Source organism: Dermacentor variabilis, chromosome 4 (genome assembly GCF_050947875.1).
Source record: "Dermacentor variabilis isolate Ectoservices chromosome 4, ASM5094787v1, whole genome shotgun sequence".
NCBI lineage: Eukaryota > Metazoa > Arthropoda > Arachnida > Ixodida > Ixodidae > Dermacentor > Dermacentor variabilis.
The window spans coordinates 59,744,344-59,759,140 of NC_134571.1; the positions used below are offsets into that span (position 1 = coordinate 59,744,344).

At 40.6% G+C, this 14,797-nt stretch overlaps 1 protein-coding gene across 4 annotated transcripts in view; it reads right to left on the bottom strand.

Annotated features, from left to right (window-relative positions):
* Nucleotides 1-707: 707 nt before the first annotated feature.
* Nucleotides 708-14,797, bottom strand: part of Graf (GTPase regulator associated with FAK) — a 57,734-nt gene continuing 43,644 nt past the window's right edge. For all 4 annotated transcript variants that reach the window (XM_075689221.1, XM_075689220.1, XM_075689219.1 and 1 more), the window contains exons 21-26: nucleotides 13,514-13,673; nucleotides 7,759-7,878; nucleotides 4,479-4,524; nucleotides 4,349-4,393; nucleotides 4,183-4,262; nucleotides 708-2,551 (exon numbers count right to left, since the gene is read on the bottom strand). In XM_075689221.1, the coding sequence (XP_075545336.1) occupies nucleotides 2,460-2,551; nucleotides 4,183-4,262; nucleotides 4,349-4,393; nucleotides 4,479-4,524; nucleotides 7,759-7,878; nucleotides 13,514-13,673 (543 nt within the window). In that variant the 3' untranslated portion in view covers nucleotides 708-2,459. The remainder of the gene's footprint in view (nucleotides 2,552-4,182; nucleotides 4,263-4,348; nucleotides 4,394-4,478; nucleotides 4,525-7,758; nucleotides 7,879-13,513; nucleotides 13,674-14,797) is intronic.

A 14,797-nucleotide genomic window follows, 5' to 3' on the forward strand; every position in this document is an offset into this window, starting at 1 on the left:
CTGTTCTCCCAGCAAAGTGATAAGTATTTTACATGTGTGCCATGGCATTTGTGAGTATTTTATTTTTGCCTTTTGTTTCTTTGCTTGTATATCAAGTGCATTGTTATTTGCTTGTGTATTCTCTGTATAGTATACCCACTCCTATGATAATTCCCAGGAGCCCATGGAAAAGGAAAGTGCCTAATACTGAAATAAGAAATTGCTTCTGCACGTACAGGTAAGTTGTAACCACTAACTTACATACTGAAATAAACTGCAAAACACCAAGAATATTCAGCATCAACGTACATGGATAGGAGATAACATGTTACTGCAAATTATGAGTCTAAGCACAAGACAAAAATGCATTTGATGTAATAGTTTCTTGATTGAGATATACTTGATGCAATGACAGTTGGAACACCTATAAATCAAATAGTACATATTTTTGTTAGTACTTCTCATTGTAATCTGCTGAAAAATGCTGAAAAATGAAGTGAACTAGCTGCTTGCAGTATACAAAGTGATCTGTTGGTGGGATCCTTTACCTTGCAAGAGTTCCACACAGAAGCTGTGTCTTGCAGCAGATGTCCAGGTTTCTAGTGATAAGATCCTGCATGAAGAGCTACTTTGATATGCCCTTTGCTAGGAAACACATAAATGGCTCTAATAACACTGACTTTTGACAGATACTTCACCTTTTATCACACAACTCATAGGAATGCTGCTTGTAGAAAAACACTCACGGCAATAATTTATTTGACAATTTTGCACAACCGTGACATCAACTTGGTCATGACAGTGAGTGGTTCGATGTTTGGTCTAAAAAGCATACATCTCGTCCAATAAACTGGCAACAAAGTCCCAACCACTCTGTGCTTCATGCAAAAGAACGAAAATTCTTGCCAACACAAAACTCACAACGTCATTTCAAAGCAAAACCAACATAGAGCTAAAATGCAACATCAACAGCAAGGCCATGCAAGTGATCGGTTTTCAAGAAATAAATTCGTTGCAAGAAATTCATGTATGACATTCATAGCATGAACATATGCGAGGCATATATGCATTACTAATTTTTATGCAAAAAAAAAGAGTTGAGTAAAAATAAAAGATGGCTTTAACTAGATGCTTTAGAGAAGCAAGTCAAAAATAAACAGCTATAACTTCAGATTTTTAACAAGATATGCTCTCACTATATACACCAGGCTCCACGAGTGTGATTTTGGCAACCCCACTTTGCAAGATGTGCACCACAGTTAAAGAATGGTGAAATCTGTGCTGCATTATGTACAGAAGAACAGCCACTGTACAAATACAGAATGAGAAGAGTTAATGGCGCATTGAAACATATCATTTGGCATGTCCGACATCGAGACGAACTTCACAGAGTATCATCTATTCCACAGGGCATTCAATGGAGGCACACTAGAGAGAAACAGTAAGTCAATTGAGAATGGTAGATCATAATTTCAAAACTCCAATTGTATTTCTTTGGCAGGAAAGCCTTATCATTAGCAGACAAGTTTCTCCTCTTGAATTTCATGCCCGAACAGCGGGGCCATTGACATCAGCATGAATCATGAATTTTAACGTGTTTTAATATATTGTGGCTCCGTTTGTGCATGAAATGTCTGAAGAATTTGCTAGATTGATTCTCTGCTTACTTCTGAATGTGAAAGATGTATCAAAAATGTTTGACATCCCAAAGTCACTAGAAATTTCAAAGACCACTTGTACTCTGTTTTTTCATTATTTCTGGCTGTCTGCAATAAGGTGTACAATCATCTACCAATGTAGCTTAATTTAATATTTCTCTTTAGTATTCCTTCAGTTAATGATAAAAACATACTCTTCAACGACTTAAAAGCAAGAAATGCGCCCTATTGCACTGGACATTCGGTGTGTGCATCGTCCTTTCTCTGCGAATGGCTGGCAGCAGAGAAATTGAGGTGGGAAGAAAAAGAAAACACTTTGAGAGGAAGCCAAGCAACAATTACTACTGACACAACAAGCATTTGTACACGTACAGAGGACATGGACGACATACCACAGAGAGAGAGAGAGAAAACATCCCTTCCAAACCAACATCACCGCCATTTGGGCTAAAATACGGAGCAAACATGTGCTTCTATTCAGAACAAGAGAAAATAATAACGGACCTAAAGACACACTTCTGTTTGCCACTGTTGTAGTCAACGTGCAGGCAAAGTCCTCAAGAGAGCATGGAGTCCAGTTATTGTTTTGAGCTTCTGAGCAACTTGATGCCTTGGCATATGGAAGGGGAAGCACTGTCACTGCGCTTCTAGTCACGCGAAAGTCACACATTTTTCATTTTTTCTTACGGTCAATAAAAATATCTCACAGGTGAGTTGGAGGGCACACTGAATCACTGTAGTATGTGGTATGCACTGTCCTTTTGTAGAGGTGCTTTCATACCACAATCGAGAGGTTTGCTTCTCTCGAAAAGCTTGGCCTGTTCACGGCAGGAATTCAACATAGTTTTCAGGCACAAGACCACAGCGCCCATTCAGGTAGCCTTCAAGCCAGCCTCTCTCCCTTGATGGCCGGACTGGAAACATAAAATTGCACAGTTTGAAGCAAGCTCTAAACTTGCATTTACAAAACTTTCTATGCTGTTCTGAGAAGTGAAAGATAAGGAGACAAAGGATGATAAAGGAACAAACAGAAAGGGAACGATCAGCCACAACACCTGACACTAAGAGCAGCAATAACTCTTTTTCATGCTTGGCATGCAAAGCTGCAGAGGCTATGTGGGTAGCAACGTTGTGAAATGCAATATTGATCAGTGATTTCTGGTGTCTTGTGGGTCAATGCAACATGCCTGCCATGAGACCTCGAGTCTTCCCACAGGGTTGAATTTTCACACCCTTTCATTTTTTTAACTTGTTGTAGACAAAATTTAATCCACGATAATTTTTTATGGCTGCAGCAAGATAAAAGAAATACTATGCAAGGCTTCAAGCAAAAACAACATAAAGGCACAAGCAAAATAAAGGCACAAGCAAAAACTAATCGCATTGAAGTTATTGGATGCCTAAGGCATTAAACAACACATGCTGTCTTGGCATTACAATTCCAAGCAGTTTGTTCACCAGTGAGAGACTGTACCATGTGGTTTATGACAGCGCTTGCCTGCACTAGAGTTTCACGGACTTGTACGAAGGTTAACAAGAAGAGTTGATGCAAAAAACTGTTCCAGATTGTTGAAAAAGCTATTTTCTTATAGCTATGGGGGTGCCAGGCTTGATATGTGCCAAAATTGACAGCAGCAATTTTATAGCAGTAGCCAAAGCCAGAAAAGAATGGTGCAAAATAATCACACTAGAACTTCGTTATACTGGACATGAATGTAACCAGAGAATGTTTTTTGGCAATACCAGCATACTATAAATATGTGTTTATACCAAATAAGGGATATAACTAAGGTATTTTAATGCCAGATAGCACTTCATAATAATGAGGTTCAGCTGCAATATATGCCTCCCCTGTACTAACTCTACCTAGTACAGTAATAATGCATCTGCTAATATTGGATCCAAATAATCACTGGCATTTCTAGCTTGGAGTTACACATGCACAATTTTTTTATTGTTGATGCAGGCAGTGTGAAAAGTCATGCTATTATTCACAACAATCCATGCTAAGCGTGAAATAAAGTGCACCACGACATAGGTTGTCATTTCAATGATCCAGATGGTCAAACTTAATTTGTAGCTCCTATTTTATGGCTCTTATAGCAGAGGTATAGTAGACCTCGGCGACAAAATTCCATTAATTAAATTGATGGTGTTATCAATCAGCTTAAATGATCAATCAAACAATAAACCAATAACTACATTATGTAGTAAGTTTATTGCTGCCAAAATAAGAAAGCTGAAAGCCTTTTTTTATCTGAGATTCCTTTTGCACAAGATTTTGCAGCACAAATACATGGGGAGCCTTTTAGGCTTTGCGCACTGGAAATCATGGGACCCAAATTGCATTGTGTAAAAAAGAATGTAAAAAGGTACACACAAGAATGCAAACAGGGCTTTGGGTACATGAAGACACTTGGGCGTGCTATTTCTTAAACTCCCTATTGCTTTGAATAGCTTTGAGGCAATGAAAAAAGATGAAAAAGTAAAAGTTAGAAAATGTCTATTTCACTGTGAAGCAACACAGTAACGCTATGCAGCTTACCATTATCAATGATCTGGTTGGGTTCGAATGAAAGTTCGGAGTTATTTTCCCCGACACATGCGTACAGGGTTCTCACTTTTCTGCAACAAAGACAAGATGGTGCAGCGTTATACTCGTTGTTTCAATATGAGAGTTTCATTTGCCATACAAAACAATGCAAGCTTACCTTCCACCTGTGTAGTGATGGGTTGGAGTGGACGACTGACTAGACCTGGACAAAAAGAGCCAATGAAATTTAGTAAAATTGAGGCATTTCACCAGCTTATGGCTCTGGAGGTGGCAATAGGTTTACTCACTTTGATGCATCTAGGACACGTGATGATGAGTGAAATTCTCTTGTAGCTGCAACAACAATGTTAGAGAAGCAATGTTGCATCAAAAGCTGGCTGTGAAAATAGTCACTGTGTTCACATGTACACACCACAGCAAATCTTTGCACAGTTAAAGCGTAAAACTACATTACATACACGGGGACTAAAAAGAAATGTGAGTGCCAGTGTATGCTGCCTGCAAACTTTGCCAAGCAGTCTACCAGCAGGTTTAGAAAATTGCATGGAACCGCTTACACTGCAAGCTATTTTTAGCATGCTATATGAGCAACATTGACCGTATCCTGTCACAGTATGAGCACCGAGATGTCTAAAAATTCTACTGGAAGGCCTTTAAAGCTATTTTGGGCACGGCTGTGGCGATTTGAGCCCTTTAGGGCAGTTAAAGGCATGCACTCATTTTTTTCAGACTGCCCGATATTTCTGACGTTTCGCAGTCCCCAGGAGTGATAAAAAAAAAGAGGAAAAAACTGACGACTGAATTTTTATCTTATCACACCAAATACCATAAAGAATGTTCTGTCCCACATGCAGAAGTAAGCTTGAGCATGATATGCCACTCTGAACAATATAAGCATACACATTTTTATAGCATGTTGACTGCTATGTGATTGCTTCAGTACATGCATTTTGTCAGGGGAGGAATTCTGTAAGAGTCCACCTAGTGGACATGTCCATTTCGTCTGCTGCTTAAGTGCTGATTGGTTGTGGCACGTCGCTGATGGGGACGCACCAGCCCAACCCAGCCACAATCAGAACTTCAACAGCAGACGAAATGGACACGTCCACTAGGTGGACTCGTACAGAATATCTCCCCAGGTGTCTGAACACCTGGACACATAATAGGAAGTTCTCCCTACTTAATTAATTACCACATAGAGCTGTAAGAGACCTTGCTGATAAGACTTGTATTCCAGGGATAGCCTGTTCATGAAACCTTCAACATTATTGTATATGCAGGCTATAGAAAAGGGAATCTTCTTTGCATCAATACTCCCTAAAATACCAGGCACTCATTTTACAAGTAGCAACAACTTGATCTTGGTGAGTTGGCTGATCTTGAGTATAACTTGAAGCAGCTCGAAGAGGACAAAGACAGGAATCGAATCGTCCTGTTGTGTTTGTTTTCGATTACTGTACTCATCTTCGCATCACTTCAAGTTATACTCACTTCACAAGTTTTGGACATTGCCAGCAATACCTGTGTGAAAGTACTATTTGCTGTTGCTTTCAGAATACATGCGTACATGACGCCATTTTCTCAGTGTGTTGCAAACGTTATATACATACAGCATGAACCGCCCAGCGTGAAACTTGGGTGATAGCGCTTGGCTCTTAAACTGTGCGTCTCCAAGCACCTTCCTGCAGTATCATGGGTTCCATTCCTATTGGCACTGGCGAGCAAAATCTCATTTTTCTTGAATTCATTGTAAACAATGAACTTTACTAACTACATATTCATTCAATTCTCACTAAATTCACAAGTGCTTGCATTGGATTGTGCATTCCCCCTCTGAAAGTGTGCACAATGAAATGAGAAGCTTTCTATACTTAAAATGAAAGTCAAAGCAAAAGACTATCCTTGAGTAAGCAGTCTTGTAGCGTAACAGAAATAGCGCTTTCTTATGTCTTTGTTCATTCTCATATTAACTATAACATTGAATCATGGGGAAACACTTATAACAGTCACTTAACTTCATTGCAACTCATTCAGAATCGAGCTATTCACCTAATAACATTTTCACCTCATAGCATTAGTGCAAATCAGCTATTACATGCACATAATATTTTGAATGTGACTGATCTTGTTAAATATAACCTGGTCATATTTATTTTTAGGACATTAAACAATGATATTCCTGTAACTATCATACCAAAGACATCCCTTACAAATATAAACAAGACTAGATTTGCACACAATATGAACTTCTGCTACCATCAGAAGCGCGAGTCCACGTCCCGTGTCCCCTACATTTTATCCTTTGTCCATACCAACTATGGTAAGCAGTCATTACACTTTTCAGCTTTATTTCTGTGGAACACATTACCATTTCCTTTAAAATTGTTCAAAGCGCACAGATTTCATACAGAACTTAAGAGGAAGCTTTAGCTCGAGCCCAACTCTGACTCGGCCTATTCAAATACATGTAAAATGCAAAAACGTTTTTCTGAGATAATTCCTGGACTGATTTTAATGAAATTTGTTGCATTTGACAGAGAAAGAAATTCTAGCGACTGTTGGAAGCGGAATTTAGATTTAGGGCATGAATTTTGTCAAAAAGATTTTCAAAAATTCGCAGGTTTGAAAAAAGAAAGCACCAAGTTTACAAATTAATAGCTCTGCATCAAGAACTGATATCGTGGTTCTGTAAACGGCATCCATCAGATCATTCAAAGTGGAGAAATTTGATATGTCAATTTATTTCTTACCTGAATTCATTAGGTTGTGTACAAGGGTTCTGCAAAAGCTGTATTTCAATATTACTAAATTTTTTAGGATTTATGTGTAACATATCACTTTTGTACGTTTTAGATGTACTATTAGATGCAATTCACAGAATTGTGACATCACTTTTCATTGTTGAGTTACAGCGTTGTAAACTTGATAGTTTCGTTTTCTGAAAATTTTCTATATTTGCCAATTTTTAGCAAAAAACTGACGGCCTAAATTAAAAATTTGAAACCAAGAGTGACGAGATTTTAAGTTTTTCTTTTAAATGCAACAAACTTCGTCAAATTTGGTACAGTGGTTGCTGAGAAAAACGAATTCTCCTTTTACATGTATTTAGATAGGAGCACCCGAGCTAAAGCTTCCTCCTCTTACGCACTTTTTTGTAGCTTCCTCCTACTTTCCTATTTGAGTGTAGTATGTGTTCTAGTTTTTAACTTTAACTTTGTTTTTATATTTGTCTTGCACACTTTTTTTCCTATAAGCTCCCTTTGTAGTTTCACCTTTTGTTGACTAATCCAAAGCCTTGTTATTGTTTAATGCATTCATCTGCTGCTTTTCTGTTCATTTACGCCTTGTCTCCTATAAACTTTTATTTTAGTAAATTTTACATGTTGCCATTGTTTATATTATTAATTCTTGTTATGATGCACAGGAGGTCCCATTTCAGTTTCTAACTATGGGACCTCCATCTGTATATACTTATCAAGTAATTATCCCCATTTTTGTCATTAACAAACTGATTCTGATTGCAGGAAGTGTGCCTTCAATAAGCATTGCCTTGTGCGCAGCACTCACCGGGAACTGGTGATTGGTGGCTGATGGAAGCATTTGAACGTGAGCTTAGGGACTCTGTGCTGCTGCTGTTCGAGTTCACATTGTGACTATTGTCCCTGGGCCCAAAACCTCCAGTGGGAGCTGCAACAGAAGCAGGGAGAAAAATTCAAACAAGTCCAAAAGCACCTCCTTATGCTTTGTCTCTGGATGAAACATAAACGACTTGCTTGTGGGTTGGCTATGGCACACATTTATGGCACACAAAGCAATGCATACATGTATAATGGGAAATAAAAAAAAAACTATCAATAAACCACCAAATGATTAGTCTGTGAGCTGCTCCACTAGCAAAGCATCACCACTGCATTAATTCTATGAGCTCGGTCATCACAGCAGACTTGATAAACAGAGCAAAATAAGCAATACAAAATGAAAAAGGTCAGTTTCAGCTGAAAGGTGAAGCATCGATTGCAATAGCAAATTCGTGGATAGATATATGAAGCAAGGATAGTAGTTTTATTGGCCGTATAAACTTGTAAGCATAGACGTACTAACTAAATTAACAAGCATTGCGCCATGTGCACACAAGCATACATGAACACATCTCACTCGATGACCACGGGAACTCGCTGTCAACGCTGGAGTGAGGAAGCGTGGCAGCAGCGAATGAATTGACCTTCGTGCTCCATCTCGCATGAATGCAAACTAACCCGCGAAAACACAGCGTGCAGTACACTCTGTCCCTATCGCAGTTGGCTATCAAGATACAGCGGACAGGCGTGCACAGGCGTGCCTGGAGTAGAATGCGCCTCCCCCCCCAAACTCCCCCCAGAGCCTTGCACGTAACAAAAGACAGCGTGCTTCCATCTCGCATTCCTCCCATGCATGTGCGAGATTGAGCCGCGATTGCTGGCTCACCCTTGCACGTTTTAATCACACATACAGCATATGGTGCATGGCTATGATTTCATCCCCCTTGTACTTTATACGGAATCTCAAGGCGACGGCGACGGCAGAGATATGCCTGGAGTGTCCATATAATTGCTATCACATTAAAAAAAAGTTGTACTGCATATTGAAAAAGGAATGAACAGCCTATGCAGGAGTGGTTTGCATATTGTTCTGTGTATTTGTTTTCTTTTCTAGTTACTGTTGCCTCATCTATGTGGGTAAAATAAGTATATTTTGAAGTTTCTCTGTTTCCTCTCCATAGTGTTTGTTGCTGACACACTAAGGCTTCATTAACAAATCGATTCCACAAGATAAGCCAAGGTGAGGATATCTTCGCCACTGCTTTTCTGAGTTCCCTCCCCTGAATCTTTGATTCCTTAACATGTTCTGCTTTTACAGTACTCCTGTGACCATGAGGTTAGAAGAATTTACAAATTGGCACACAAGCACCTTCACATCACAACCACCCACTGTCCCCTTACAATATTTTAGTATTTTGCATGCATGGACCGCTCACCACTGCTGAAGGATTTCATTTTGGCTCTAAATTCTCAATAACATGGTGATAACATAAAGAAAAACGATTTTTTTTCGCAAACGCTGCTGACTCTGTTAAAAAATACCCCCAAAATACTGATAGGTTATTAACCCTAATAACTCCCAGCCATTAGCTCTGTTTGATGAACAAAACCGCTGCATTCCCGATCACGAAACTGCCAAACAATTTAACTGTGATTTTTCTTCCATTTTCACCATTGAACCTGATAACATATTACCTTTCTTGCCTTATTTCGATAATGCTGTCATGCCTGATATTACCTTTTGTCCTTACGGCATTCATAAACTAATTGATTAATTAAAACTTAAGTCCTCGTCTGGCGTAAAATAAATGCAAAAATGCTCAAAAACACCAAAACAACTGTGAACGCGATTTTATGTGCTATTTTATAGCAATCATTGTCATCAGGAGTGGTGCGAGATGACTGGAGAGTAGGCAGGATTGTTGGTCTCCCCAAAAAAGGTCCTCCATCGTTGTGCAGTAGCTGCCGTCCCACGTCACTCCCCAGTGTCTGTTGCAAATTAATGGAAGATGTTATTTATCCACAGGTGGTAAACATTCTAGTATCCAATAACCTAGTTCATCCTGCTAAACATGGCTTTTGTAAAGGCCTTTCATGTGACACTCAACTAGCTTTATTTTTTCACGATTTAAGTTATAACCTGCAGATGCTCTTTTCTTAGATTCTGAAAAGGCGTTCGACAAGGTTCCACACCAACGGCTACTTCTAAAACTTTCCCATCTCAACATTAATCCATTTGTACTAGACTGGATACGTAGCTTCCTCAATAACTGGCTGCAGTTTGTATTTGCTAACATGCACTCGTCAATATGATCATCTGTACTATCGGGCGTACCACAAGGCACAGTTCTCGGGCCACTGCTCTTTCTAATTTACATTAATGCTCTTCCTACTGAGACATCTAATATTCGTTTGTTCGCAGACTGTGTAATTTATTGACGAGTAAATAACAGTTTAGATATGGACTTGCTTCAATATGACCTCAAACACATTGAATAATGGCATAATGAATGGCTGATGACATTAAATACTAAAAAAACCTCACTAGTTTCTTTCTATCACAGACAGCATCATCAACCAGGGAAATACACCATATACGGTTCCGAAATATCATCCGTTGAATCATATAAATACCTCGGCATTACCTTTTCAGCTACCCTAACTTGGTCACATCATGTCTTTAACATAACCAATGCCGTGAATCGAACTCTCAGTTTTCTAAGCTGGAACCTAAGACTCGCTCCCCCATCAGTAAAATAACTAGCTTACGTTTCATATGTCCGTCCTAAGTTAGAATGTGCATGCTCTGTCTGGGACCTATCTAATACACTTGAATCAGTTCATAACCGTGCAGCCCAGTTTACTTACTCTGAATATTCTTATTATGCAAGCATTTCTGAACTAAAAACCCGTGCTAGTCTTGCTCATCTCGAATCTTGACGTCATATTTCCCGACTGTGTCTTTTTTACAAATTCTGTCACTTGCCACTTCAAATTTCAGCTACATTACCAGCTCATTTCCAGTCCAGCCACATTAATAACAGAAAAGTTGTGTATCCACCCATTGCGCAGACTACCTGCCATCTATGCTCATATTTTGTGAAAACTACAAGGAACTGGAATGGTCTGCCTGCCAACGCCATGCACCATTCCGATGCACATAAATTCAAGGCTGTTGTCGAATTACTGTTTCGTTAAACTCAGCCCATCCCGCATATAATACCCCATCTCTGGGCCCTTTGAGCTGTAATAAATAAATAAAATAAAACACATAGCAGCAGTGACTAGAAAGGCCATGCTACCCTAGACTAAACACTAGACTGAATGTCCTCAACAGCATGTGGTAGCTGTGACTACAAGGGCTGTTTTGCACTCTTTACTAAACACAACACTGAATGTAATGACATAGCTCATTATAGAAGCAAACTGCATAATCGAACCAAAAGAATGGTGCATTATCAAGACATTGTTTGCCCGAGACCTATCTGGAAAAAAGAAGACAGAGAGGAAGAGAGAGATAGAGAAAAAAAAAAAAAAAGAATTGTGCATGTGTTGAATACTCGGTTGATATTTATTATGGTATGTGCTGTCCAAAGATATCTGGTTTTGCCTGCTTCCATTAGCAATGAATGCATGCCTCTGCTATCTTCGGGTTATGTGAGATCATAATATGACAGGCATAGTTTCGTAATAAATATTTGTTGGAAAGGGGCGCTTTATGTGTTTGTCCTTTTCTGTATCTATGTATTTCTTTGTGCATACTTAAACAAGAATGGAAGATGCCATGCCAACAATTCGAAGCAGCTCGCTTTATCAGACTGAACTCATAGCTCTAGCAGTGATGCCGCAATTGTGCACTTATAAAGTACATACGCACCTTCTTCCTTTCGTCCTAATTCCTTAGCACTCCTTTCCTTTGCAATTCTCCAAAGCAGAGTACCATAAAAACCCGCTTATAATACGAGGCTTTTTTCCTATTATTAGCGTCCCAAATTTTCACCTCACTTTGGCAAATTTTGGCAGCACACATGTAGCCACCATAACAAGTGCAAACCACGCTTCGCAAAGTGCATCTTTTTTATTTCGCATTGAAGGACCGAGATGTCCGGGTCACGAAAACAGTACTCGGCTGCTTTCAAGAGAAAGGTTACTTTAGCCACACAGGACATCGGCAACAGTGCCGCTGGGAGGCGGTTTGGAGTCAACGAGGGAAGCATTCGCAGATGGCGTCGACAGAAGGAAGCCCTTCTGGCAAAAGCTGCTTGAATCATTCGAAGAGCTGCTCGTGGCTTTCCAGTGCCATGTTATTTCGCTGCGAAAGTCAAAGAACTTCCAGCTAGGGCAAATCGACAATGCTGACCAAACGCCGGTTTACCTGGACATGCCATCGCCCCTCACCATGCACAAAAAGGGCTCTAAACAAGTTTATGTCTGGTCCACTGGCAATGAGAAAATGCGAGCTACCGTCATGTTGTCATGCACGGCAGACGGGCGCAAGCTCCCGCCCTATGTGGTCTTCAAGAGCAAAACAATGCCTAAAGGTGAGGAGCTGCCAAAAAATGTGGTCATGAGATGCCGTGAGAAAGGCTGGATGAACGAGAATCTTGAGCTCGACTAGATAAAGTCTGTCTGGTGTAGGCGGCTCGGCGCACTGTTGTCGTTCCCGTTCATGGGAAGAGTACCTCTGGGAAGATATGTCCGACAAGGAATTATCCGAAGAGAGTGCAGCTGAGGAGGACAGCAAATGGAGTGCGGAGTGCAATTTAAATAAATGTTTTCCTAACCCGTATTATACGTGGATAAAACTTTTTCTTTTCATTCCGCGTCCCCAAAATTTCACCTCGTACTATATGCGGGTTCGTATCATAACGTGGGTTTTTACGGTAGCATTACAGATCCTGCTAGCTGAGACTGAATTAATTATGGGGTTTTATGTGCCAAAACCACTTTCTGATTATGAGGCATGCCGTAGTGGAGGACTCCGGAAATTTCGACCACCTGGGGTTCTTTAACGTGCACCTAAATCTAAGTACACAGGTGTTTTTGCATTTCGTCCCCATCAAAATGCGGCAGCCGAGGCCGGGATTCGATCCCGCGACCTCGTGCTCAGCAGCCTAACACCATAGCCACTGAGCAACCACGGCGGGTTGGCTGAGACTGACTTCTCTGCTTTTCTCTATTTAATGATTTCACTCTCTCTCTCTTTTCGTGAAGGAGACACAGAGAGGAAAAGCAGGCAGGTTACAACAGAAGCCGCCTGTTGGTTACCTTATCATTCAGTGGGAGAATAGAAAAAGGACAAAGAATAGTAGGAAATGGAAAGAGTATGGTCACTAAACGCACGTATGAGCAGCCACTGCACAGCAACAGATGGCTGCATAGCCCTCAAGACATTTAAGATTAACAGCAGCATTCCACTATTTTTCTCCATAAAAACTTCTAAGGGCAGGGTCCCAAGACCTTTTTCTACGTAAATAGTCTGCTAACTAATTGACTTAAGTCCAAAGGGAGGCTCTTCGCTCAATACATGATAGGGCCATGGCATAAAATGTCGCTCCCTTCATGAGAATCTGTAGCATACTGCACATTTCATACACCTCCTTTGTATCTCCGACAGTGTATGAGACACAAAATTGGAAAACTCTGCACTCTGTGTAGCGAAGATGGAGAATGTTTGAAATTTCAGCATCACAATTCCTTGTCCTTTCCATATTGGTTGTAGTACAATATACGAGGACACACACCTGACCGGGAAGCACTGTAAGCTGTGACAGCAGCTGGATGGGACAGAACGGTCGACATCTGGCTGGCACGGATTGCTTGGGTGGCCGCTGCCAATGAATTGAATCGCTTGGCCTCCACATGAGGCTGGGAGGAGTAGGGCCTCCCCGGGTAGACCCGCTGCTGCAAATGAAATGGCATCATCACTGACACAAAGAGCATGTGCCACCTTATTCTGGAACAATCCCACAATTAGTACTTATAATAGAGAGACTGTCTTGTCATTTGGCTTTATCATGGGGTCCCACCTGCAGTTTTTACTTTGAGACCCCTTCCTGAATACAACTGCTTCTGCACTAACTTATTCATCAATAAAATTGGATTGTTTGATTGACTGATTGATTAATGTGGTACTAAGGGTCACATATGAAAGCGACACTAAAAAGCAACTTGAAAGAAGATTTGATTGGTAAATTATTCTTTAAACCTCAATATTCAATTCAACAATAAAATTCAACAATTGGCAGAGCAAATGAAGACGAAACTTGAATTCTGCACTGAAAGCACAGTGTTGGTACATCAGCTTAATGTCAGTGGTCTCAGAGTATTTTCTTGTGTTCAGGCTGTTTTTGCACGGGGGTACTGTATTTACCTGGATAATGAACGCACTTTTTTTCCCAATACGTATAACGAAGCAAAGTTGGGGGGGTGCATTTATTATGCAAGGTAAATTTCATGGAGGCATTTTCAAAACAGAAAGAATTGAAAATTAAGACGGTAATGATTTGGAACATGCATCAGATAACTTATCTTAGCAGTAAAAATACCTGTGTACCATTTGCAAACCGAAACTTCACTCAGCATCGAAACCACGACACCTGCTGCCGAGGCCACTGGCCGCTTCATCTACATCGTGGTTCCACCATAGTATAAACAACCAACGCGTCAGCCATGCAAAGTTGGCGTGGCCTAGACCAATTGCGCACAGTGAAACTGAATGCGCGCTCCAAACAGCGATCTGTGATCGCGCCCCAGCTCATTGTTGCAGCCGCTTCCGGCCATCTGCCATTATCGCAAGCATCACGTTGAAGCGCGCACCTGTTTTGACAAGCACGCTATGTGCATCTCTTTCCTCGACCGTCCTGCTCATCGGCATGTCAAAGTTTATTGGTGTCTGATCGTCGTTTCAGTTTTGTGGGCAGATAAGCTCTACGTCCCGCAGCAGGTGTATAACTCGACTTAAGGCTCATCACACACATCGTAACGCAAGGCAGGCATAAAAGCGAGCCACAGACACACGAATTAGA